We start from the raw sequence: 26,458 nt of genomic DNA on the forward strand, positions 1-26,458 counted from the left end.
TTCTTAGTTTTTATCCAATTAGAAGTGTTAGAAATTGTGAAAACGATGATACGGTCCCATTTTTAATCTAATCCAATTTCACACCCTCAATTCTGTACAGCTTAATCTAAACTAAACTGAAATGGTGGGGGGAATATATAAATAGAATGGAGGGGAGCAGGTGGCCACAGGGAGCATGGGTCTACTTGAAGATGCTCAGGCTCCCAACAAAAATGCTTCCCTCCCTGCCTGCCCCCTTCCAAATGGTGTAGGAAGTGCAAGGAACGTGCAAAGCAGCATTCTAAGACTCCTAGGTGTTTGTTATTGCTCTGACATTTTCAAAGAAGCAAAGAACACTTTGCCACTTCAGATGGCTGCCTGGCACCTTCTCTCTGAGTGTCTGTCTTTGGAGGGGAAAGAGAGAAAGCTTTATCCAGCATTCTATAGCACTCCAGTGTCCCATGTCACTGGCTGGCTGAGCTGTCAGTCAACATTAGAACACTTAGGCCAACATGACAACCAATTACAATTGTTACTGACTGACTAAGCTAATACTGATTGACAGGTCAGCCATTATATCCTCCTCCTCCCCCAATAATTATTTTTGGAACTGCATAAGTTTGGAATTTTTAAAAATAATCCTAAAATGGATATTCTAGCTTGGTGGGAGGGGGGAAGAGGGTGAGACTTGCAAACCTTTTGGCCAAGCTTTGTTTAGATAAAAAGTAGCAGTCTTAATGCTTTTTTCCTTAGTCCTCCTCTTCTTTCTCTCTTCTGGTAGCCCAGTGACCTTCTCCCTTCAAAAACAGTCAAGAAATGAAATGACAAATCTCATAGAAGACTAGGAGATTACAAAAGAGAACAGGCTTCAGTCCAAGCTGTTGCTTTTTTTCCCTTGCCTTTTCCTTCAAAAACATTTGTCTTATTTTTTTTCCTCAACTCCTATAAAAAGAAATGTCACCAGTCATTCAGTGGCAGATCCCAATATCCTCCTGATCCAAGAGGATTCCATTACAGAAGACTTCAGAGCACAATCACTAGACAAAAAGGTTGTTGCTGAATTCCTAGGGGATTAAATTCCTTTATCTAGATAAACACAAGCACGGGATCAAGCTTCAAAGGAGCATAAATATACCAGCTAGCTGTTAAATGCAGTCTCTTTTCAAGGAGAGGAAGGAGGTAGCACCTTTTCACTCACCAAGAATCCTTAGAGACCAAAAACGTTGACTGTCTGAGGGAAGTTTCAATGATCCCTGTGAGATGTCTGGGGAAGAAAGTGTAATGTGTAATGAGAGAAAATAAATCCTAGAAATCTCTCTCTCTCTCTCTCTCTCTCTCTCTCTCTCTCTCTCTCTCTCTCTCTCTCTCTCTCTGTCTCTCTCTCTGTCTCTCTCTCTGTCTCTCTCTTTCTCTGTCTCTCTCTCTCTCTCTGTCTCTCTCTCTGTCTCTCTCTCTGTCTCTCTGTCTCTCTCTCTTTCTCTCTCTGTCTGTGTGTGTGTGTGTCTCTCTCTCTGTCTCTCTCTGTCTCTCTGTCTCTGTCTCTCTCTTTCTCTCTCTCTCTCTCTCTCTCTCTCTCTCTCTCTCTCTCTCTCTCTCTCTCTCTCTCTCTCTCTCTCTCTCTCTCTCTCTCTCTCTCTCTCTCTCTCTCTCTCTCCTCTTCTCTTTTCTTTTTCTACCTCTCCAAGTCCAGACTACTTTCCCTAGATCTGCAATTTCCCCATTCAGATACAGACCTGGAAACAAGAATAGGGAATTTAGGGATGTTTGGAGAGGAAGTCTGTCTCCTAATAACATCTGATTTACTGCTGAGTGACAAAGAAACTCCAGAAACACTGCCAAGAACAAGATAGAGAACAAAGGAGAGTAGTAGCCCAGTAAGTTTAAAACAAAAGAGGTCAGCAATTTATAAAGTCTGTGGCACAACTTTGAATCTAGAAGTTGGCTAAGATTAAGTCAATAAATCATTGATTCAAACACTTTGATAGAATGTTCCAAAGAAGAGGAAAAAAAGATTTTATAGGTGTCTAGGCTGACTAATAGCTATAAATAAGCACCTCATCCATAATTGGCCAGGGTGGTAGTATTACTTCCAATCAGTTCAATCAACAGGTAGCCCATATGAGTCAAAGGGTCCTGAAAGTAAATGTCATTTCTCAAGGAGTAGACAACATGGACTCATGCTCCTGGTCTTGAATTTCATCACAGTCACTTTTCTCCATTCTTCTACCTAAAATCAGTATCAAAATCACAAAAATATAAGGCTAGATTGGCCCCTCATTTAAACCAGCTCTTTCTCACTTAGCGAGGAATATGAAAGAGAAGTGATCCTTAGGTGGGATTCAAAGGGAGCAACATTTGGTAAAATTGTCTTCAGAGCCCTCCCTGAAGAGACAGGACTGAATTCCAAAGCCCATCTAAGCTGTATTCCTAGAACTACAGGCAGCTAGGTGGGAGGCAACAAATCAGAAAATTGGTGAGCTTGGATTCAGAGAAATGAAAGCCTTTTGCAAATAATGGTGAGTTCCCATATTTCTTAGAGTTTTCAACAGCCCAACTTTTAACCCACAAGACTGAAACTGGGCTGATAGTCTGCAAACCTTGGCAAAGCTCAAAAGTTTCTATCTGTCTTTATCTCGCTGTTCTCTGTCTCTCTTCTCGCTGTCTCTGAACCTCTCCCTCTCCCTCTCCCTCTCCCTCTCCCTCTCCCTCTCCCTCTCCCTCTCTCTCTCCCTCTCCCTCTCCCTCTCCCTCTCCCTCTCCCTCTTCCTCTCCCTCTCCCTCTCCCTCTCGATCTCTCTTTTTCTCTCTCTCCCTCTCTCTCTTCCCCCCCCTTATGGTTCAGTATCATCCCTTGCCATGAGAAATTTGCAGCACATCACAAGAAGTGTTCAGTTTGAACACATGGGCAAGGGCAAGTAATCCAACCCTGAGCTCAATACAATATAGGATACACCTAAGGAAACTCTGGCAGTATTTTCTGAAACACTCTTTGACAATCACTGTCATATTTATGAATCAATCTATAAACAAGCACTTATGAAGTGCTTACTATGTGCCAAGCATATTTATGGCAGATAATTTTAAATGTGGAGTGTGTATGTGTGTGTGTATGTGTGTGTGTGTGTGTGTGTGTGTGTGTGTGTGTATTTTGTGGATTTCTTTACCCACTAATAAAGCCTGGTGCAGCCAAGTGGCACCTTGTATAAAATACTGGGGTGAGAATCCAAGAAATGCTAAGTTTGAACACAACCTCAGATATTTCCAAGTTGTGTGACCTGAACAAGTCATTTAACCTCTGTCTACCTCAGGTACCACAAATATAAAATGGGAGTAATAATAGTACCTCCCTCAAAAGGTGAAGAAAATCATATAAATGGAAAAAGTAAACAAAACAAAAAAAATTATCTTAAGTATGATATTTGCAAAGTACTTAACACAGTCCCTGGCACATAGTAGCTGTTTAATAACTTCTTAGAATAATGTTTTTAATTACATAAAATAAAATATAGAAGATTGCAAAGGAAACCAATTATATTGAAATATGGTTATAGCTTACATATTCCATATTTCAATATAATTGGTTTCCTTTGCAATCTTCTGTACTTTATGCAAACCATCATTTTTTTTTATTTTATAATATATAGATGTAGATATATAGTCATTCCTCAACTTCCACAGGGGTAGCATTCCTAGAAAACTTTGCAAAAGTCAAAAACATGAATGTTGATACATTGAACCTATCACCAAAAATTGTAATTTTTCATTAGAGATTGTTGAAAACACCCTTTTCTGCTTACAAACCAAGTTCATGAATTCTAGGCTAAGAAGTTATATATAAGGATCAAGTACCATGTGTCAGATTCTGTTTTAGATGCTAGAGAAACAAATATTTTATAAAAGAAAAAACACATGAAATAATCCCCTCTCAAAAGGAGTTAATATCCTAATGAGAGAAACAAGAAAACTTAAGGCAGCATAAACACAAAATGAATAAATACAAATATAAGCAAGTATTAAAATACAAAGTGATTTGGAAAGGAGAGCACTAGCAATTGGGTGTCAGGAAAGATTTCATTTAAAAAAATTTAAACATTCTAACAGAGGGAAGAAACAACATGTACATACTCATAACAAAAGAAATACTGAGTAGATCTAAGGTAGCCTTAGCAGGGAAGGCTTTAGGATCTGGGGGGGAGGGGCTGGGAAGGTAGGAGGTGACTAAAAATCATCTAGGACAGAAGGTAACATCTGAGCCGTCCAAAGGAAGCTAGGGCAGAACTAGAGAGTTCTTTTTACTAAAGAATACTGACATTACTTTTCATGTATGCTAGTGAGCTTGAAAAGACTGATGCATTATCAAAAAAAAGTTTTGTAGGGTTTTTCCCCCTAACCTTTTATGTGAATATGAATACTGTCCTTGATTCCCTAGTGACTCCTTACAAAGCAGCTGTTGATTTCATCCCCACTGGCTTCTCTGCCTTCCAAGGTGTAATTCACTTTTGCTAAGGACAGAGCTTATCTTTCTGACTCTGGTCCCATTGTGCCTCTGGAACTGAGGGAGTGCTTTATTATACTATGAAGTGAGTGCAGTATAAATGCAAAGAAATAATTATTAGAAAGTTAGGAATGAAGGAGGAAAAGAACAGAGCCTAGACAAAAGAAAAATATTTCCAAGGGGCTTGTGGGTCAATGGCTAGGTGGAGATCAGATGTAATCAAATGCTAATCTATTTTAAAACTGACATCTATTTCTTGGTCCCCACTTGCAAGAACAAAGAATATCATTCATCAGCATTTGGGAGCTATTAATTTGTGCTTGTGAACAATGGGTGTTTCCCAATCAGGAGAAGGAGGATTTCATTCTAATTGAGCTAATGCTGAGCATCATTGCTGGTGTTCAAAGGATCAGAGTACCAGGAAATTTCCAATTTAAAAGCCCTCCCCTCCTCTGGCTGAGAGCTTAGAGAATATTTTGGGTTTGGGCTTTTTGATGAAGTATCATCAGGAGCTCACCTGTCTTTATTGGGAGGGTCTATTAATGACTATGCTGTGGAAGGCATTTGATTCATCAGAACATGACAACAGCTCATAGTGTTAAATAGAAACTCTTCTAGAACTCACTTCCCACATCCCGCACCATATGTTTCAGAGTCTTTGTTCTGCCAGCAGTCTATTCTTGTTTTAGTTTTCCACTGAATCCCCACAGAGAGAAATTGCAGACTAGCCAGGGACTCTTAGATAGGATTGCTGTTGAACCTCAAGCATACTGAAATCAACACTTAGGATTACTCTCAGATGTGTGAAGTGGGGAAAGTCTATGGGACTCTTCAGTAACTTATGGTTTCTAGTTCATTTGTATCTAAAACATCAGCTCCTCCAGGAAGCTTTCCAGGATTTAATGAATTAATTTTAACTTACTAAAATAAGCCACTAATATCCTCTTACTCAATACCATCCTCCCAGCTACCATGACTTTGTAAAGTTAATTCATACCCTGTCCCAAGCTGGTCTGTTACTCAAGATAGCTATTTTTGCTACTAACTTGTTTCATGACCATGTTGTTATTGTTCATTTCAGTTATATCTGATTCTTCGTGACTCTATTTGGGGTTTTCTTGCCAAATAAACTGGAGTGGCTTGATATTTCTCCACTGGTTTGGAATATCCAAACCAGAATTTTTTCCTATTAGCATAGATAGCTAAAAATTGACTTTATTCCATAGCTCAATATTTAGTCCCAATTGATGCTTCCATGATATGAACAGATGAACTTTCCCTACTATGTACTTTATCTTCCCAAGCTCAGAAAGCCCTTTTGTGCTGGCCAGTCTCTGTTCCTCTCCATGGGAAGACACTTTCAAGTGAGTTTTCTCCTCACTTTGTCCTCCAAGCTTTTCTGAAATCTGAAGCTAGATTTTCAGGGAGGCATCAGCAGTATTCCTGTGCAAGCAAGTTGGTAGTTTGGATATGATATTAATGCCTCTGTGGGTCTATTTATAATAATAGCCATGGGAGACATATACAAGACATCTGTGAAAAGGTACAAACTGTTTCATGGCTTTATAGCTCAGAGAGGTAGTTATCAAGTTTTTTCTTTGCACTTCCTCAACTCTCAGAAAAATGGTTTGTCGCAAAAGCTTGTGGGCTTCATTTTCCTTAATTTCAATCAAATACCTTATTTAATAGCAATTTGACAAAGCATTAATTCTAGCCACTAACCACATGACCATGTATGTCTGAAATGACCATAATTTGGCCATGATCCTTTGTACACTGTTATGACCATAATCATGCTCATAATCTTTTGTTCGTAGCCGTCATTGACTCTTCGTAAGCTGTCTCATTGAAAACTTGTGTTCTAATTTGTGGCAGACCTATTGATCTTTATAATTTTTCCCAAGATGCCTCTATGCATGATTCCAAAATGGTTCATCCCTCTAAATCAGTCAGGAAAGTTGTATGACCATATATACAGCTGACTAAATTTTTTCCATCTAGACATCTTCCTTGTAAACACATGAGTATTGATGGATCTATGATGTCACTGGTTTGAATTCTCCATGTAGGGATAGTGATTATAATACCTTGCCCTTCTCCTTCAGTGATTAATTCTTTCCATTAAACCTTCATACTTCCAATGTACTACAAGCCTTCATGTATAAAGAGACTCAGATCAAAATGTAGATAATGGAAGGAATAATTCAGTTAAGCCACGTACTTTAATGCATGCAAATGTTGGGAACAAGAAGTTTTGATGAGATGGACTAAATATACTCAGTGACTCAGCATCATACCCACAAAGACTCACACTTCACCTGAGGCACCATAGTCACAGGAAAACTCTGGTCACCTCTTCTCTACTCACCATCACTTCTTGCTAATTCTTCACCAGGTTGTCTTTGTCTTTGTCTTTTACCCCTGTTGGGACATTTTATAGTCAAGTAAATTCAACAAGCATTTATTAAATGCCTACTGTGTAGCAGGCTGTGATATTAACCCTATATTTGATGTCGAAGGACTGGGTTTTTGATCTCACATTTCCATTTACTCTTTGTGTAACAATGGCCAATTCAATTAGCTTATTTCTTTTGTAAAACGGAGCACTTGGACTACATGGCTTTTAAAGTTCTTCTCATCTTTAAATATAGCTCTCTGGATTCTAGCTGTCTGTTTAGCAGGCCAATCTGATAGTTCTGGTTTTTAACTATACTACTATAAATATTAAGGTACTAACTTTGGAATAAGAATATCATTGTTGTTGATATTGCATCTTTTGGAGAAGAGATAAGACTAAATACATTTCTATTATGATTTAAATTTTGAGGTTTAAATAACAAGGAAGAAAGAGTCTTAATTCTCTGTGATGGTATGTCTTCTTGCCCTTTCTTACAGGCCTGGGAATGGAGAATATTGGTGGAATCTTTGTGGTTCTTATCTGTGGCTTAATTGTGGCCATTTTTATGGCTATGTTGGAGTTTTTATGGACTCTCCGACACTCAGAAGCAACTGAGGTAAGACTCCTTGGAAATTACTATGTGTACAGTATTTATAGATGGAATCGATTTCAACTGTCCATGAATCATTTAAAAAGAAATATGGTATAATGGAAAGTAGGCTGGATTTGGAGTTCAGAGCACAATTCCCAGGCCTTACATTGAACAGTTTTGTGACCTTGGGCAATGCATTCAATTTCTCTGGGCCCCAGTTTTCTCATCTGTAAAATCCAAATCCGTAATCAGGGACTATTTTGTGGGGGCTGACACAAGTTCCATCCTGTATCTCAGGAAGTCCTAGATGTTCGTGTATAATGCAGAAAGCTGATTGAAAGCACTATCTGAAAGCAGAAAAACCTTTGAGTTTTGGGTATATCTTGCCTTAAACCTGAAGAGATTTGGATGAATAAATATCAATTCATGTAGGAATAAGCACTAGAGGAAAATAGTTTTGACTCCATATGTATAATGGGTATTATGTTCTTGTCTTTTCAATGGGTGGTAGGGAAAGAAGAAGGAGAGAATTTGGAACTAAAAATAAAAATTAAATTAAGTACTAGGTATTGTTTGTCACCTATAGTTTTGAATGAGCAAAACTAAAAACATTCTCATGCAAAACTGAAGAGAGGGGTAGGACACAATGGAAAGATCCCTGGATTTGGAGCCAAAAAACCTAGGTTCAAATTTTGGTTCTTCTATGATGTCACCCATGTGACTTTGAACAAGTCATTTAGCCTCAGTTTTCTCCTTTGAAAAATGAGTGAGCTGAAATTAGATTAGCTCTGCTGTCCCCTGCTGCTACCATCACCACCCCATACTTGGAATTCTCTTACTCTTCCATACTACTTCTTGAAACCTTTACCTCTCTCTTCAAGACTCACTTGTTCAAGAGTCCTTTTCTGATTTCCCCCATTGTTAGTGGCCACCCAAATTACTTTGTAATTATTTTACATAAAGGGTGCCCCAAAGTCTTAATGCAGTCTTCAGCTATTTGAAGGTGCATTAGTTTAAACCTGCACTAGGCTTAAAGTTTATAAACTTCATTAAGACTTTTTGGGATATATATCCTGTATTTACTTGTTTGGGAACATATGATCTTCCCTAGACATTGTGCCAAACTAAACATTCATTGATCAACTGTCTTATTTATCCATGGAGAATAAGAAACAAGAATAAATATTTTGCCTCTTTGTACCTCATGAAAATGTCTCTATTTCACTTTGAATTAATAATTATTAATGCCTTGCATTGGTGTAGCATGTTTAGATTTTTAATGTAGTTCCACATCTATTACCACATCTATCATAATTCTGTCAGTTAAGAAGGGAGAGGGGCCGGATCCATGATTTCTTTGGGATTCCTCCCCAGAAGGAAATTTCCTCCACCAGCGCAGGTGAGCACCTCTGCAACTTCTAATTTTTAAAAGTTGCCCAGAGAATAAAAAAGTTAAGAATTTGGGGGTGAATTAGCAATTGGGGTCAAAAAAATGAGAACTGAACCCAAACGTTTTCCACTCCAAATTGCTCTATATACCATACCACAATTAGGAAGGGCAGGCGTTATTCTCTCCCTTTGACAGATGAAAAAACTGAATCTTTAGGAGGCTAAATTGTTTATCCCCTCACACAGCCAATCAGTGCCAGAACTAATGGGGACTTGGGGCTCCTGACTCATGGAAGCGAGGTTTGCATCTGCCATGTTTCTCTGTGGTTCCTTGGTTTCACGATCACAATTCCAAGAGAGGGATGGCTCAGGCCCGCAGAGTTCTTCCAGGAACTGGCCGGTGACTTGCCCCGCTTAGCCTGATACTACTGGGCTATATTTTCAGAGTCGCCCTCGACTCTGGGAGCCGGGCAGAGGCCCTGGGGACACCAGCGGGGAAAGAACACCTCCCTCCGCAGAGCTGAATAGAGAGGGGGACAAAGGGAAGGTCCCTCCTGAAAGGGGCCCTCTCAACATTGTGCCTTTGGCTCGGGGCCCTTTTCTCTGTGTCCTGCAGGTGTCAGTCTGCCAGGAGATGGTGACCGAGCTGCGCAGCATCATCCTGTGTCAGGACAGTTTCCACCCCCGCAGGAGGCGGGCTGGGGTGAGCCGCCCGAGACCCCCCATCCCGGAGGAGCGACGGCCCAGGGGCACCGCCACACTCAGCAACGGCAAGCTGTGTGGGGCGGGGGAGCCGGACCCCATCGCCCAGAGACTGGCGCAGGAAGCTGCCTTGGTGGCCCGGGGATGCACACACATCCGGGTGTGCCCGGAGTGCCGGAGGTTCCAGGGCCTAAGAGCGCGGCCATCCCCAGCCCGGAGCGAGGAGAGCCTGGAGTGGGAGAAGACTACCAACAGCAGTGAGCCAGAGTAAAGCTGACGTCCGAGCACTCGCCACCGCTGGGATAGGGAGGGTGGGCAGGGATCAGATCAGGTGCCGCTGCGCGGAGCTCAGACTTGTACAGTGTTGAGTCTTCTCTCCATTAAAACAACAACAACCATTTTTGAAGAAAATACAAAGATCAAAGAACCTGATACCCCGGCCTGAGATAGGACCCACATAAGGGAGCTGGGTCCTTCAAAAGACTTTGCAACTAACAAGCAAAGGTTATGCTCACCCTCCCAGACTCAAAAGGCCTAACTTTTTCTCCCAAGGGGCCTTTTCTCCTTTAAGACAAAAAGACACTGTATGTGGAGGGCTGGAGAGGCCCACCCAGACCTGTCCAGCTTATAGGACAGAATTTTGGGGCGAATTGCCTGGCCTAGAAATGGGCAATTGTACCCTAGGTCCAGTTCTCACAGAGAGAATTAAAACTCACCAGGGAAGTTTTTCTTTTCTGGAATTTGAGTTATTTTGTTTGGTTGAGTCTTTCTTTCAAATTTTAGTTCTGTTTATTTTTCTGGTTTTTGGTGGGAGAGGGTAGGGTTAGGGAAAGGAAGAGTCAATAATCTTTTTTTTTTTCTTGTACTTTAGGGCCTGGAGTCTCCCAATGAATCAGACTTCAGTTGCTGCTCTTCTCCCTATGCAGTGATTGGGGGAATAGGAAATGGGTCCAGGGAAAGAAACAGGTGGAGATTCTCAAATCAAAGCCCATTCAAGGAGTTGTTTTTTGTTTTTTGTTTTTTAAGAATACAAACAAAACACAGATGCCAAAAACTAACGTCACATAGAGTCAACTCAGAGAGGCCTTGAAACGCCTGGAATTTCAGGGGTTATGTGTCTTTTCTTTTTCTTCTTCCTTTTTAATTTCATTATTTTTGGTTTGGTTTAGTCATTTGTGAGTGCAATGCTCTGAAGTGGAAGAAAGGTACACTGAAAAATAATCCTTGGAAGTATCCCTAGGACACTTCTCTTATGAAATTGACCTTCTGTGAGCAGAAGGGAATGGGGTAGTACTTCCCCATCCCAGTTTTCACTTTGAAAAGTTGGTAATGGATGTTCTCTGAGGAGCAAGGTAGAAGTCATCTCACTGGAATGGGGTGTACTTTTTGACAATTGCATCATTTTAACCAACTTGATAGCTACCTGTGGAACCAAGTTCACTGGGCCATCTTGGTTTAGAAGATTTCTTGCTATGAGACATGAAGATGTGTGTGTATTTGTGTGTGTGTGTGTGTATGTGTGTGTGTGTGTTAATTGGGCAGACCAGAAGCAGTAAATTGGGGAATTTTGGGGGCTCTAGAGAGAAGTGAAATCTCATTCACAAAGATCTGGATGCTGAGAATTCCAGAGGCCTAATTTCATCTCTGATAGAAAGAAGGCCCTCTTGTTGTGGCTTTGGGCAAGCTATATAACCTTGCCAGCCACAAAATAGGGGATGTGGGGGTGAGGAAACGAAAGATTCCTTCCACCTTGTCAAGTGGATTAACTAGTTATCGCTGTACTTGAGAGGTGCTAAAATGCTAAGCTGATAGAAGAAAGCAATCCTTCCAATCAGCTATTTAAACTTTGCTTGGCTTTTGTGAGATTTTCATATAGAGAGTTTTCATTTTCTGATGGAAAACAAATTCTATGCAATTTCTGATTGTAAACTTAGAAAATTCAGAGGGGGAAAGAAATAGATTACCACCACCACCACCACCACCACCACCACCTTGAATCAAAGATATGTCTTGTCCTCAGATTGTTTATCTTGAATGTACTAAAATAAAGACATCCTTGGAAGAAGACAAGTTTATTTTCATGCTTTGGCTGTTTTGTAAGGTCAGTGCCCTATTTGTGCTAGGGCAATCCCAGGGGCCCAGTGAACCCCCTTTGCATTTCTATAAGAGATGCCCATTTTGTCCTCAGCCAACCAGGCTCCTCTCCTCTACCTAAAGCCACCTTTTTCTTTTCTTTCTTTTAATGTTCTTTCAACCATTGATGACAATAAACTGTGCAGGACACTTTATTATTTTATTGTTATTATCATTATTATTAATGTTGCCTCACATCTAGCAAAGAAAATTTGGCTTTTGAGGAAAGGGAACCTGATGGCAAACTAACTGCAGACCCCCTCAGTGCCATGCTAACTTGTGAACTGGGCTCTGTCCCTCATTTGTGACAATGTGGTCAGGACTGTAAGATCACATCTGGGGTGGGGGGGTTGTTTTTTTAAAAAAACAAACAAGCTTGTTTTTATGAGCTAGAAATATTGATGAAAAGAAAACTTTTTTAAAAAATGAATTAGCAAAATAGGTGTTCCAATGAAGCATTTACACAATCTGTTTCTGCTCTGTGTGGAATAAAGATGAAACTGGTAATACTGTGTGGTTCCCTATAGCTTCTGAGACCATCACAGTTCTTCACCCCAGTTGATCAGTGAAATCGCAACCAGCTGTTTTCTCCCTTGGTTTGTCTTAGCTTTTTATCTGTTCGTTGTCAAGCTTCCTTTTCCATAATTGTATTTTCTATCTGATTCTGTATATTAAGGAGTTTTTCCTTGTCTGTTTCTTTCTTTGATTGGAATATTTACAATAAAACAGAAATAAATCCTGAAATGTTAGTGGATGGATAGATGAAAACTGATTTGCTTTGGGAGGCATGGTGTGATGTGGCTAATCCAAGGCCCCTGGAAACAAATAAACACATAAATAAGTCCTCTGTCTTCCCCTTGGACCAGCCCTGCCTCCCCCCTTTTCTATCTCAGCCTTTCTACCCCTCTCTGGGCCTTTGTTCAAATCCCAGAAATGTCTGGGTGGCTCCTTTCATTTGGTAGCCTCGGGAGTCTGAGCCAATCCCCCCAAATGGATACACATGTTAATGAAGTGCAGGATTCGGAGGGTTTTGTCTTCCTAAAGGCACTTTTCACAGAATAGTCATCTATTGATTCTCAGGGAAACTCTAGTCAGATATCACCCCAGATTCCACTGGGAGCTTGAAGATTACATCAATTAAAATATAATACTTTGCTTTATTTCTTTTAATTGCTTTGCAGGGCCCCGCCAGTCACAAGATCTCTGCTTCAGAACCCAGGTGGGGTGTAAGTTGAGCGCATAGATTGCTGAAAATCTTTTGGCTTTCTCTAATCCAATGCTCATAAGAGAATATTCATCCTGGGAACTTGCCAACCAGCCCTCTTATTGGTTAGGTGAGACTGAAATATCATGATAACTAAGCCACCTGGGGCTGCTATGTGAAAGTTTATTAGTTTTGGGTTCCAAGGAGTTTAATTTTCATTTGGAATCCAAGGGGGTATTTCCCTGCAGTATAGAAGTAAAATAGTGGGAGGAAAAAAAAAAAAAAAAGACTTGGGACCTTGCAAAAATGGCTGGTTAGTGGCTAGAATGAGCCCCAGAGAATCACTTGTGACTTTCTGGCCAATGGGGCTGTATACAGCAAGGTAAAATAACCTGGAAATGATAAGGGAGATTTGATTCCCTGACTGGTTAATTCTCCTGGGATAATAACAAAAGGGTCTGTTTGGAAAATTCAGAGAAGGAACGCTTTCACAGTGATTGCTTAAAGCAAGACCCTTCTAAGGGGCCTCAAATAGAGAAACCAAACCTGAACTGCTTTGGTTCCCTTGTGCCATGAATGATTTCTATGCTTTTATATGTAGGGTAGACTTTCTCACCATGCTGAAAAATCTATCTCCCCACCCCTTTCCCCAAAAGAGAGTGCTCACAAGGAAATTCAGGCACTGCCCAGCCATAGTAGACTACTCACATGCCTCACAGTGGTGGACTGCATGATTTTAAACCAGTATTCAGTACAGTCTTCCAATGGAAACAAACAGTTGGAAATGAGTGTGGCTTCTAGCAAAGAAAGACAGAAATACACAAATATCCTTCAGTTTCAAGAACCAAAGACATCAATAATTCCACTGAATTTTGAGTGTTACAGAAGGCCAAACAGGTGATCCATCCATTACTGACAACATTATTTTTATCTTTTTTTTCCTTGTCAAATTTTATTGATCTCCTACCGACTCTTGAGGCAGAATAATTAGTAAAAATGATAATAATAATAATAAATAAAAAGAGAGATATTAATATTAACATTAGCATAGCTGAACTAATACAAATGTCAAGAAAGTTGAGTTGGAGGAGAGTTAAAAGGTAATCCACAAAAATGGTTCAGATGTTCATTCTTGAGTATTTCTAAGATGAGTTATATGAAGGAGGAATAAGGAAGAAAGATGAAGGAATTTTTAAAAATACTGAAATATCCCGAGGACAAAAATTTATTCTGTGTACATTTCTGATTATTTAATTCCTATACTCATTGTAGTGGGACAGTATCTTGAGATCATACCATGTTGATAAGAATTCCAACCATAGAGGACAGAGCTCAGAATTCAAAATGGAGAGGAGTCATCCTTATGTCACATAATCAACAAAAGAAATCTATTTCTTTTTCAAATATCCTTGTACCCATTCTACCTGTTATCTCCCCTTTCTTTTTGATTTTGATAAAAAAGAGAAAATAACTCAATTCGCTGCATAGGGAAGAAATATATATACTAAACACCTAGGTTTGTCCTAAGTGCTAGGTGAGTTTTTTTTATAATTAGAAAACAAAGTTGGCAACTCCATACTTACCTCCAGAAACAATTAAGGAACAGTGTAAGTGAGTGTGTAATAAAATGTTCTATTGTGTGGCTAAGAGTTTGAACTTTATGGGACCTGAGGAAAGGAGAAGGAGAAGATCATTGTTAGCACCAGTAGCCTGGAAAAGCCAAAAAGGGGGGGGTGAATAGGAGGTTTCTGGGACTTTAGTTTTATATTTCTGGGAAACAAGACTTGCTTCTTCTTTCTTTTGACTTAAAATCTGGCTAATTCATGCTGGTGAACTTTTCAGAGCTTCTAAGATAAAATCATTTTTTTCACTGCCTTTTTGGAGCATCCTTTCAAGAGGTTCTGATTTGTGTTACCTGTTTATTCCAGACTATTGGCAATAGTGCTCAGAGATTAGCCATACACTCCATCATTCATAATCTCCTTTAACTAGAATTAGGTGACTTTGTTGTCACAGACAGCAAAGAGAGCACCATAGCCTGGAAGTGGCAATCAATCTGAGTGTGAAATGGATCTGAATGGTCTAGGAACAGACAAAAGGATCCAGCATTTTGAACATGTCAGGATGTGAAGAAGGGCAAGAAGCACAGAACTGAATTTATGATACCAATGTGGTAAGTAAATTCAGAACAAAGCCTCCCTGTTTCTTATACCTGGATGGATCAGGAAATATTTTCCAGTATGAGGACAATAAACTTGTATAGTTACATGTGAAGTCAAAGAGTCCCTGATGAGAGAACTGCCATAAAGATTTCTTTTACATTTTGGGTAACTTCATAACAGAAGAAGGTCATAAAAGTTCTATTTCTATACAGCTCCAACCATGCATACACATACACACTCTCACATACCAGTATTTTACATTATTAGATGCTTGGTTAAATCTGGAGCCAAAGTAAAAGACCTTGAATGACCTCAAAGTTCAAATGTGTGACGTAATATAAATAAAACTATTAACTGCCTACCACATGCCAAGTACCCTGCTAGGTATATATATGTGTGAATATTCATATGAATCATTTCTACTAAAGGTTGTCATTTGGCTTTCATAATTTACTTTTTTCTTTTTTGATGTTAATATTAGTGCATGTATGTGTATATATAATATATGTGTATATGTGTGTATAAAAAAGCAGCTTAGCTTAGTCTAGTGGATAAGATGATAGACCTGGTGTAAGGAAAACCTGGATCCAGATTTTACCTCTGATACTTCTTGTGTGAATCAGGACAAATCATTTTAGTCTTTATGTACTTATCTAGAACCTATTAAGTCATAAATGATTTGTGACATAAATTAGAGGGAATTTCTATGCTAGAAGAATCTAACACTAAGAATAATATAGATCCACAAATACACTATAAATATATGTATGCATATATGTGTGTGTGTTTGTATACATAGATGTGTATATCTGTGTGTATATATAGATATAGATTCAGATATATAGATGTTCAAAGAGTCACCATTTTCTGTCTCTCTTCAGCCTTTCTTTGCACTCCAGGATAAGGAGGCTAGATTTAGTCTTCCAGATTTCAAAAGCTTAGTTCTCACCAAAAAGGCTTTGATGTAATTTATTTTTAAGCCAAATGTATACATGTGAAACGAAAGGTAGGCATTTTTTTAATGCCAATCCCAATTGAATATTAAAGTGATTAAGCTGACTGCCTAAAATCTATCTTCTTTGACAATCTGCAAAAAATATTCTTTCAGTGTTAACAAGCACCTAAACCAAATAGAAAGATGATTGCTTTGTAGGCCAAAGCCAATGAGGATGAGTTAGATGGGGCAGAATTTCAATTTTATTCAGTGTTGCTAATAGCTATTTAAAATTTAGACAGAAGATAACTTTTTGGAAGATCAGACAATGAGTCCCGAAATTAGAATAATTACGTGACTCTTTTACAAATAAAATATAGAATATACAAATGAGACTTTATTCTTCCAGCATCTATGTCACTGTTTCAATTTTTGTTTCAAATAAGAGCTGATTAAACCAGACCATTGTTTCCTATGAAGCAAATGCTGAGCTATAACTAAGGTGGGGCCACAGAGTTTTGTTCCAAGACACAGAAAAGAGTATTTCAGTCCTTCAAAAGTATGAAAACCTCTCAGCTTAGCAATTATTTAGCAGAAAGAATTAAAATAGAAAAATTACTACATAGACTCTCTCTCCAGATTGTACTCCAGATAAATGACTCCCTTACTCTCTCTCCAGATTGTACTCCAGATAAATGACTCCCTTACTACTTATACTTGGTGTCACTTGCCCCTAGTACACAACTTACAAGTTACCCTTTGGACAAATGCAATTGATGTTAAGTGTACTTAAAACAAAAATTCTTTGGGTATGATGGGAATGTATTAATGCATCCTTGGTTTAGGATGATTTTACATTAGCCATCTGATTTGCCAAGTAATAATCTATGTCAGTCAAAGTTGTAATGTGTTTATTTTACTAACCAGAAATGAATAGGGGGAAAATATCTATGAGCTGATGAAATAATGAGTCTGATTCATAAGACTAAAAGTGTTGTTTTCTTTCCCAGGAGTGTAGAGATCTTTAATTTTAACCAAAAAGAAACAGATTTCTCAATCCCTATACCAGCTATGGATACATTGACCAGCTTTCTTCCCACACTGTTCTTAAAAGGTTTTCTCTCTCCAAAACAAAGTTATAAAATCTTTGTACTTGATATATACCTCCTAATTGACATTCAGATAGAATTTTTTGGTGTAAGCTTTCTTAATCTATATTTCCAATATCTGTATTTATAAGAGAGAAAAATTCAGAGATAGAGACAGAAACATAGAGACAATGACAAAGGAATAGACAGAGATAAGGAAAGGGAGAAAGAAAAAAGAAAATTATTTCTCCTTAGTAATTTTCTTTCAGAGATAAATAATATTCACTTTTTGTGTATTTAGTACTACTTTTTTAATTATTAAAATTTTGTGGTTTCAATTAACAAAAATCCATTTTTTCTTCCCATCCATAGAAAGAAGGAAAGGAAAGGAAAGGAGAAAGGGAAGGAAAGGAGAAAGGAAAGGAAAGGAAAGGAGAAAGGAAAGGAAAGGAGAAAGGAAAGGAAAGGAAAGGAAAGGAAAGGAAAGGAAAGGAAAGGAAAGGAAAGGAAAGGAAAGGAAAGGAAAAGGAAAAGGAAAAGGAAAAGGAAAAGGAAAAGGAAAAGGAAAAGGAAAAGGAAAAGGAAAAGGAAAAGGAAAAGGAAAAGGAAAAGGAAAAGGAAAAGGAAAAGGAAAAGGAAAAGGAAAAGGAAAAGGAAAAGGAAAAGGAAAAGGAAAGGAAAAGGAAAGGAAAAGGAAGGAAAGGAAAGGAAAGGAAAGGAAAGGAAAGGAAAAGAAAGGAAAGGAAAGGAAAGGAAAGGAAAGGGAAGGGGAAAGGGAAAGGGAAAGGGAAAGGGAAAGGGAAAGGGAAAGGGAAAGGAAAGGAAAGGAAAGGAAAGGAAAGGAAAGGAAAGGAAAGGAAAGGAAAGGAAAGGAAAGGAAAGGAAAGGAAAGGAAAGGAAAGGAAAGGAAAGGAAAGGAAAGAAAAGGAAGGAGAATCCTTGTAACAAATCAACATAGTAAAAAAAAATTTAATTCTGTATCCTGCTTCCATCACCTCTTATCAGCAAAAAGGTAGCATGCTACTTCATCTCTGGTCCTCCCAGAGTCATGATAGGTCATTGCATTGATCAGAGTTCTCATGTCTTTCAAAGCTTCTTATCTTTACAATGCCGTTGTTATTGTATAAATTGCTCTTCTTCTGCATATTTCACTCTATATCAGTTCATAGAAAACTTTTTCAGAAGCAAAAGCTCTGTAACTATAGCATTCAAAGTGATTGTTATAGAAGGCTGTCCTATCCCGAAAAGAGGAGAATGTTGGTCTTTTCCTAAACTCTAGTGTTTTTTGTTTTGTTTTGTTTTTTGAAAGGTGTTTTTGGGCTTGGTGACCACTGATCCTGTTGTCAGTGTTCCCTCTCCAGGGGATTCTTTGGAGAGCTCTCAAGAGCCTAAGCCCATTTGATTTTCATCAACCATGAGACCTGCTTTTGTTCCTTCTAAAAGCTCAATAAGAGAAAAGTCACTTTGGTCCAAGTACTCAGATTAAGCTAAAGATTCTTTTAGCAACCCTCCCTCTTGAATGCTTAGCAATCATCAGGGATGTTGAGCCTATATCCCTAGAGATGGAATTTCAGCAGATCCAAGTGTTCCATGATTAGATTCCTCTTAATAGCAAAGAGAGTTTACAATTCTAATATGATGCATCTCATTGACCCAGAGCAGTTCTTTATTTATTTGTAAGCCTTTGACTGATCTAGGATTTTTGTTCCAGAAAAAAAGACATGTTTTGTGATCAGAGATACTAAAAATCAGAAGAAAGCCAAAATAAGTTTCTCATAGAGCCATATGAATACAATACAGAAATTTATGGCTGGCAGGGCTCTTATGGGAATTCAGCCAAAGGTATGTCAAGAGTGAGGCAAGGGAGACACTTGCCTTGGATTCACAAAGTTGAAGAGCACAAAATCATATAAAATTAGTTCCTACTACCAAATTTACTGAGCTGTTGGGACAGAAATGCATAATTTTATACTCTTGCCTCTGGTGCAAAATTAGTTAATTACATTGTTGCCTTGAGAAATCAGTGGATTTTCTCATACTTAATTCAAGAACAATAAGCATTTATTAAGATCCTATTATTTGTAAAGAGAAACCCAGGTGGCACAGTAAATAGAGCATGGCTCTGGAGTCAGGAAAACTCATCTTGATGTGTTTAAATATTGCCTCAGACACTTAATAGCTATGGGACCCTATTTGCCTCAATTTCTTTTCTCCAAAATGAGCTGGAGAAGAGAATGGAAGGACCACTCCAGTATCTTTGCCAAGCAAACCCCAAAAGGGATCACAAAAGAGTTGGACACAACTGGAAAACAACTAAACAATAATAAAATTATGTACAAGATTCTCTTTAAAGCATCAAGGATATAAAGACAAAACTAAAAAAAACTGCCCCTGCCTTTAAAACCTTTTATTTTACTGGGAGATACAACATGGATGCAAATAAATAAATTTCAGAAGGGAGAGTCCTCACAATAGTAGGGCATAGAAAAAGTTTCCCATAGGAACCTGAACTGAGCTTTGAAGGCAGCTGAGGTTCTAGGAAAGGACTCGAACAACAGTAATTTATAATAAGCCTAAAGAGGTTAAACTGGATTTCATCTTCCAACTTTGTACCTTCGCACATGCCTCAGATAATCTCCTTTCTGTTTGAACTGCACAAGTCACCTCTTAGAATTACAAACTCCCTCCAAAGCTTAGCTCAAATGTCACCTCCTAGACAAGACATTTTTTGCTTCCCTCTGCTCTGACCCCTAGTTTACTAGCTGCTAGTTTACCCTCATAATTTCTCTGTATTGACCTTATATAATTTTGCATTTATTTAGATGTATTCTGCTGTTTCCTCCCTTAAACTATAAGTTTCTTGAAGGCAGGAATTGTTTCATTTGTTTTTGTCTTTGTATCACCAGGATCCAATACATTGTAAGCACTTAATAAATTCTCATTGTTTACTTGATTGAAGAATAGACTGATGAGATCACAGATCCATTTGAGAATACTTAATATATTTGAAACTGTTCAACATATGTTTAGTCATGTTAAGTGTATAAGTCAGTATGTAATTATTTGCTCATCAAGTGGTTCTGGGATGGTTGGTTAAGTAAAGTGATATATGATAGAGACACATGCCCAGGAAATATAGGCAGAGACTGGTAAATGTAGAAGAAATTTAAATTTTTTCTACTACTTTTTTAACTGACCCCTTCCCCAGAGCAATAAGTTTCCTATCTCAAGCCATTCCCACTGTTCTAATTGGCACTAGAGTGACCTTTTTGTAAGCTCTCTCAGTTGCCTAGCAATATTTTTAGCAAGCTAAAGAAATCCAAGGTCTCTTCATCACAAGCAGCATCACTACTCATCGAAAAATGGGACTTGCTATTATTTCTTCTCTAAATTGGAAGTAAGAAAAGGATTCAAAGATCTTTCTCCAATAATAAACCTGCTCAAAAAGGGCTTTGAAACTATGTTTGGCATTTATTTCTTTTCAGTTGAAGCTTACTAACAAATGTTTGTTGCACTTGATTGAATTGAACAGTGGAAATAGAAAAAATAGTGGTCTTTCCTGCTTGATTATCTAATTAGACAACCCTGTGATAGCCATTACCCACAGAACTTGTGTGCAGACATTCTAGAGAGAAGTAACTTAGAACAGGCTCTGGCAGACAGCTGGTGAGAATACACTAGGGACCTGAGGCCTTCTCAACTAGCTAGCATTCAATTTATGATTCAGAATTAATCAATGCTAGTATAACTATGATATAGATATAAAAAAGACTGGATTTGAAGGATTTCAACATAATCATATTGGAAAATCATCCCCTCCAAATATAAAGCAATGCTTGATAGTAAGTACCTGGCATTTGGCAACAAAAAGCTAAGGCTATGGCAGCTTGTTTCACAGGATACCTACCCTGTAACAGCTCTCTTAATTCCAGATAAAATGAAAATTCCATTCTTAGCAGTTATTAAGGTTCCAGTTTTATTTCTCATTATTAAACCATGAATTTGGCCAAAACATGTAAATGGAGCAAAATGAAGAGATTTATAAGCAAATCGGAATCCCTGTACAAAACTGAAGCTTAATCTTCAAAGATTAAGAAAGACAAAATAACTATCCAGTTGAAGACACAACTCCCCCAAGCCAGGAACAAATGTGCTTAAAAATTTGACACCTGGGATCTCTGTTGCATTATCTTTTCATATTTTTCCCAAAGAAACTGCAATTTTCAGCAGAATTTCTAGATGATGAATTCATGTTTAAAGATATCCAAATGGTTCAAGAAACATTGAAATAAGACTTAAATGGGATTTTATACTCAATGTGGAGCTAAGAGAAGAATGTCAAATTGACAGCTCTGAGCAAGAGGACTTTCAAGTTTTCCCAGGAAGAAGAAGCATGAAAACATGAATCGTTTTTATTTTCCATGCCCAGAATGCAGGCCCCTGAGAAATGGCTGGCCAGGAGATAGGGAACTGGTGTTTTTGATCTTTACCTTTTCCACTATGACTTTTTATACCTGAATACCTAAAGAGACTAGTGATGGTAATGCTAATGGCATGGAGGAGGTAGGAGGAAGAGAGAGAGGTACAAGGTACAAGGAGGTTTTGGTAAATATTTAGCAAATAAAAAATACAATTAAATAAAACATGACATGAAGTGTTTTTTTAATTTAATTTGCAATATTAAAATTTTTCTCTACCACTTTCTTAAGTCTTAAACAATCAACAAAACAATAAATCAAACCCCTATTTGTAGCATTTGCTGATTTCTGAAGTGCAAATGCTCACATTGTATTTAACAATTAGACTTTCTGGAGTCTATTTGATCTGTCTCCAGAAATCCCGGGAAGTGTCTACTAACATCAAATCATAAGAGATACTCCTCACCTTACCTTTGCCCTGAATCCTGTATCAGTAGACGACATCCATCTAGTAAAATAGTACAATTACACAAACAAAAATAACTTGGAATTATGGAATATTAGAATTTTAAGGGATTTAATAAATGATCTAATCATACATCCTAACCAAAGGAAGACTCCCATATTTAGAGTTTTGGAAGGATTATAGATGCAGATGTGAAAGGCCATCAGAGACCATGTAATCCAGCTCTCTTATTCTACAGATGAGAAATCTGATACCTAGGAAGATTAAATAATTTGGCCTTCTCACCCAGAAAATAAGAGTCACAGGTGGGTCCAGGTCCTCTTACTCCAGAATCAGTACTCTTTCTAGGGAATTAAATGAAAGGATGAGGATGGCCAGAATCTAAAAACTATGCCATAAAGAATCAGATAAAGGACTCTAAAAGGATTGAACAAAAGAAGACTCTAGAGGTACGTGATCATTTTCTTTAAATATTTGAGAGGACCTCAAGTGGATCCAAAGGAGAGAACAAGAAGCAATGGACTTCTGAATCAATGTAAAATCAATGTAAATCAATGTAAAAAGAAATTGAACAATAGAGGAAGCGGTCTTCTGATGAAACAGTAAATTCTCATCACTGGAGGTTTTCAATCCAAGGAATAATAATCGCTTGTAAGAGACATTATGGAAAGATTTCATGATTCAGGTAGAGATTAGGCTATGTGATCTTTAGGTTCCTTCTAATTCTAGGAATCTTTCATTGTGATATCATTGCCAAATGGAAATCTAACCTTTGCCTGAACTCTTAGATCAATGATGCAGCCTGTTCAGTTATGACACCTTTAATTGTTACAAGGTTTTTTTCTTAGAGGCATCCAAAACCTTCCTCTCTATTATATCCTAGCAACTCTGAGGTGAAAATTTCCATATACAGACTCCTCAGCCACAAACCATTAAGTACATTTTAATTTTAGACTAAAAAACATAGCAATGACTAGCATTTATGTAGGCATTTTAAGACTTGTAAAGTGCTTTGTAAATATTATCTCATCTTATCCTCACAGAAACCTTGGGAGATAAGTGCTATCTCAAATGCTTCCTCATTTTACCTACAGTAAAACTGTGACTGAGCTTCTACTGGGCTTGTATCCCAAAGAGATCTTAAAGGGACCCACATGTGCAAAAATGTTATGCCCATCAGCTGGAGAATGGCTGAATACATTATGGTATATGAGTGTTATAGAATATTACTGTTCTTTAAGAAATGTTCAGAATGATTTCAGAGAGACCTTGGAAGACATACATGAACTGATGCTGAGTGAAATGAGCAGAACCAGAAGATCATTGTACATGGTAACAGCAAGATTATATGATGATCATTTCTGATGGATGTATTCTTTCCAACCATGAGATGATTCAGGTCAGTTCCAGTGATCTTTTGGCAAAGAAAGCCATCTACACCCAGAGAGAGAACAGTGGGAACTGAATGTGGACTACAACATGGCATTCTCACTCTTTTTGATGTTGTTCACTTGTATTTTGTTTTCTTACTTATTTTTTTTCTTTTTGATCTGATTTTTCTTGTGCAACAAGATAAATGTGTAAATAGGTTTACACATATTGGATTTAACATATATTTTAACATATATTACCTATGTTAAATTGCTTGCCATCTAGGGGAGGAGGTGGGGGAAGGAAGGGGAAATCTGAAATGCAAGGGTCATTGTTGAAAAATTATCCATGCATAAGTTTTGAATATAAAAAGCTTTAATAAAAAAAAAACTGACTGAGAAGAGATTCAATAACTCGCCTAGGGTCACACAGTTAGCTAGTAAGTATCCAAGTTGGGAGTTGAGTTTATCTTCCTGACTCCAAGTCCAGCAGTTCTATACATTCATTATATGTTGGCCTGGTTTAATTTTATTAGATTTTGGACCTAAGCTCAAATGATGTGACTAGAGTAGCTTTAAGAAGAGCTAATGTCCCCAAAATATGTGCTCCACTTGCTTGATAACATTCCAGAAATGCTATCATGAGCATCACTTTCTTGTATTAATATTATTAAGGACAGCTAATACATTATCAGAGAACAATGGCTTCTAGGAAAGGCACAAGGACAGAATCTTATCATGTAGTACTCTCTCTGGCCAACCTGCTTCCTAAGTCTTCTCTGTCATACAAGATTCTTGTCCTTGCCATTCCACAAATCATCCTCAGTGATCTTTCTCTCCTGCTTTTAATATAATATAGGCTGACTCATTGTAGCCTCTTATTTTCAATACATAATTGGTCTGCCTTCATTATCCATTTCTTCATTGATTTTTACACCATATATCACATAAAAATTATCATTGGTAAAATAAGGCGTCTACTTCCTCTCAACCATTCGACATCCATTCATTGAATCTTGGGTTACTGGTAAGTTCTGTTCTTTCCAGTTCAAAGTGTCCCATGATTGACAGGCATAGACTAGTATCACTGGAAGAATATTGGTTTTAAAAGAAACAGTACAGCAGCAAGCAATTTGGAATCATTTAAAGAATGGTGTAATTTCCCAAATGAGATCCATCCTAATCTCCTCCCACTTAATTCTGGGCCCAAATTATTACACATCTGCAGAGCCTATCCAAGATATATGTTTTGTGTTTTTGTTTTTGTCTGTACGGGTATTGAATAATTCAACCTACTGGTCATCGAGCTGAATATCATAGCATGATAATCTGCTTTTCATCTACTCTGCTTCCCCGATGTGGATAATAATAGCTAGCATTTAAATAGCTTTTTTTTCAGACAGAGTTCTTTCCATGCATCATCCTCTTTGATTCCGCATAACAATCCTTCTTCAATAGTCGGGTATGCATTATTATTTCTCATTCTGAGTCTGAGAGGGGCAAAGTCACTTACCTGATATTACACAACTAGTTAGCAGCAGACCCTAGGCTTAACCCTAAACTTTCTAAGTTTGTTTCAGTTCCATTACTTCTTGTTGCCTCCCTGGAAGTTTTGCTAATCATAAGATATGGAATACTCTGAATTACAAGCCCAAGTGAGTTACTATGATGAAACGTATAAGAGCATCAAAAAATAGATTAACTTTGGCAGCTTTGGAGAAGGTAGACCACCAAAAGGAAGAGGGGAAATAATTTGTTTAATATTTGGCCATTCACTCTTTAGTCCAACCTACATTGGAAAACTGCAAGCTATATCACTTGAATTTTCTCCTCTATCTGAGGGTAGTTGGGCTTTGTAGGGAGAATTCCTGTAGGGGATAAAAGAACAAAGTATGACTCTTTTTTTTTTTTCTCCATACCCAGAGAAAGGAATAAGAAACAATCTCTTGAACTGCTGTGAGTGAATACAGTTCAACAGCTACTTATTTGGCTATGTACTGTTAGACAAGTCACTCTGGGTCTGGCTTTTTGTGATCATAACCCTTTCTAAATTTTCAGTAGCCATCCTTCTATTAAGCTGTTATAGACATTTTTTAAGGACTCAAAATCATGGTCACTATATATAATTTGCAATTTTCTCATCTGTGAAATAAGTTAGACTTGATCATTTATTTTAATATCATTAACTTTTTAAATACTAACTTAGGCTGAAGTTGTAGAGAAATGGCGTCCATAGAAATGATAACTACATTGTGCTTTGCCTTATTTGGACTGCTTCTTATGAATCTATGACTTGTGTTTTAAGGTTTATGCCATGTTTTATAAAGGACATTGAAAATTTATAGAATATTGAGAGGAAAGGTAAGGAGGATGGTGAGGGTTCTTGAAATCATGACTTATGTGCTTTTGTACTAGACCTATTATTTATTATCAGAATTACTCAACCACTTTATCTTCCTATCCAGGTAATATATATTACACTTCAGTGATAATATTGTCTTTATTTCTGCATCTATTGGTCTTCACTCAAATAACTCTCCACCAAGTTTTTATTCCTTCTCCAATTCCACACTTTCTCACATGAATATAGTGTATTAATATAAAATGCTACTCTATTTTTTATTTTTTCTATGTTATATATTTTAAGTAACATAAGCCTGTTTTATCTATGTTATATATTCTTGAATAACGTAAACCTTTCCAGAACTATATTCCAGTCATAGATCTCAACCCACCACATCTCAGTGATACTTAAGGTCAAATTTACTTCTTTGCATTAAGATCTCTAGTCTGTCTTACACACCCATTTTATGCATTTATAGTCATGAATTTTTTTATTTGGGGTCATGAATGTTATTACTAGATCCTTTCTATGAAACTTATGTGTGTCTCTGTTGCTATCCTTTCTTATATTGTACTTCATCTCTATGATATCTTCCTTGGGGAATATATATATAAGTTTCATTTTTCTTCCCTTTTATTTTACATTTAAATTCTTATTAGTTCTGTGTTTTGATCAATGATCCAAAAGTCCAAATCCTGTATTCAAAGTCAGCTCAGATACATCCTAGGAGTGTGACCCTTAGCAAGTCTGCCTTGGCACATAGTAGGTCCTTAATAAATCCTTG

General features: G+C 37.7%; 1 protein-coding gene across 4 annotated transcripts in view; it reads left to right on the forward strand.

Moving 5' to 3' along the window:
* The window catches only part of GRIK4 (glutamate ionotropic receptor kainate type subunit 4), a 680,228-nt gene extending 668,273 nt beyond the window's left edge, over window positions 1-11,955 (forward strand). For all 4 annotated transcript variants that reach the window (XM_074302596.1, XM_074302599.1, XM_074302598.1 and 1 more), the window contains 2 exons: window positions 7,370-7,488; window positions 9,470-11,955. In XM_074302596.1, the coding sequence (XP_074158697.1) occupies window positions 7,370-7,488; window positions 9,470-9,826 (476 nt within the window). In that variant the 3' untranslated portion in view covers window positions 9,827-11,955. The remainder of the gene's footprint in view (window positions 1-7,369; window positions 7,489-9,469) is intronic.
* The last annotated feature ends 14,503 nt before the right edge of the window (window positions 11,956-26,458 follow it).

Source organism: Sminthopsis crassicaudata, chromosome 3, assembly GCF_048593235.1.
Source record: "Sminthopsis crassicaudata isolate SCR6 chromosome 3, ASM4859323v1, whole genome shotgun sequence".
NCBI classification, from domain to species: Eukaryota; Metazoa; Chordata; class Mammalia; order Dasyuromorphia; family Dasyuridae; genus Sminthopsis; species Sminthopsis crassicaudata.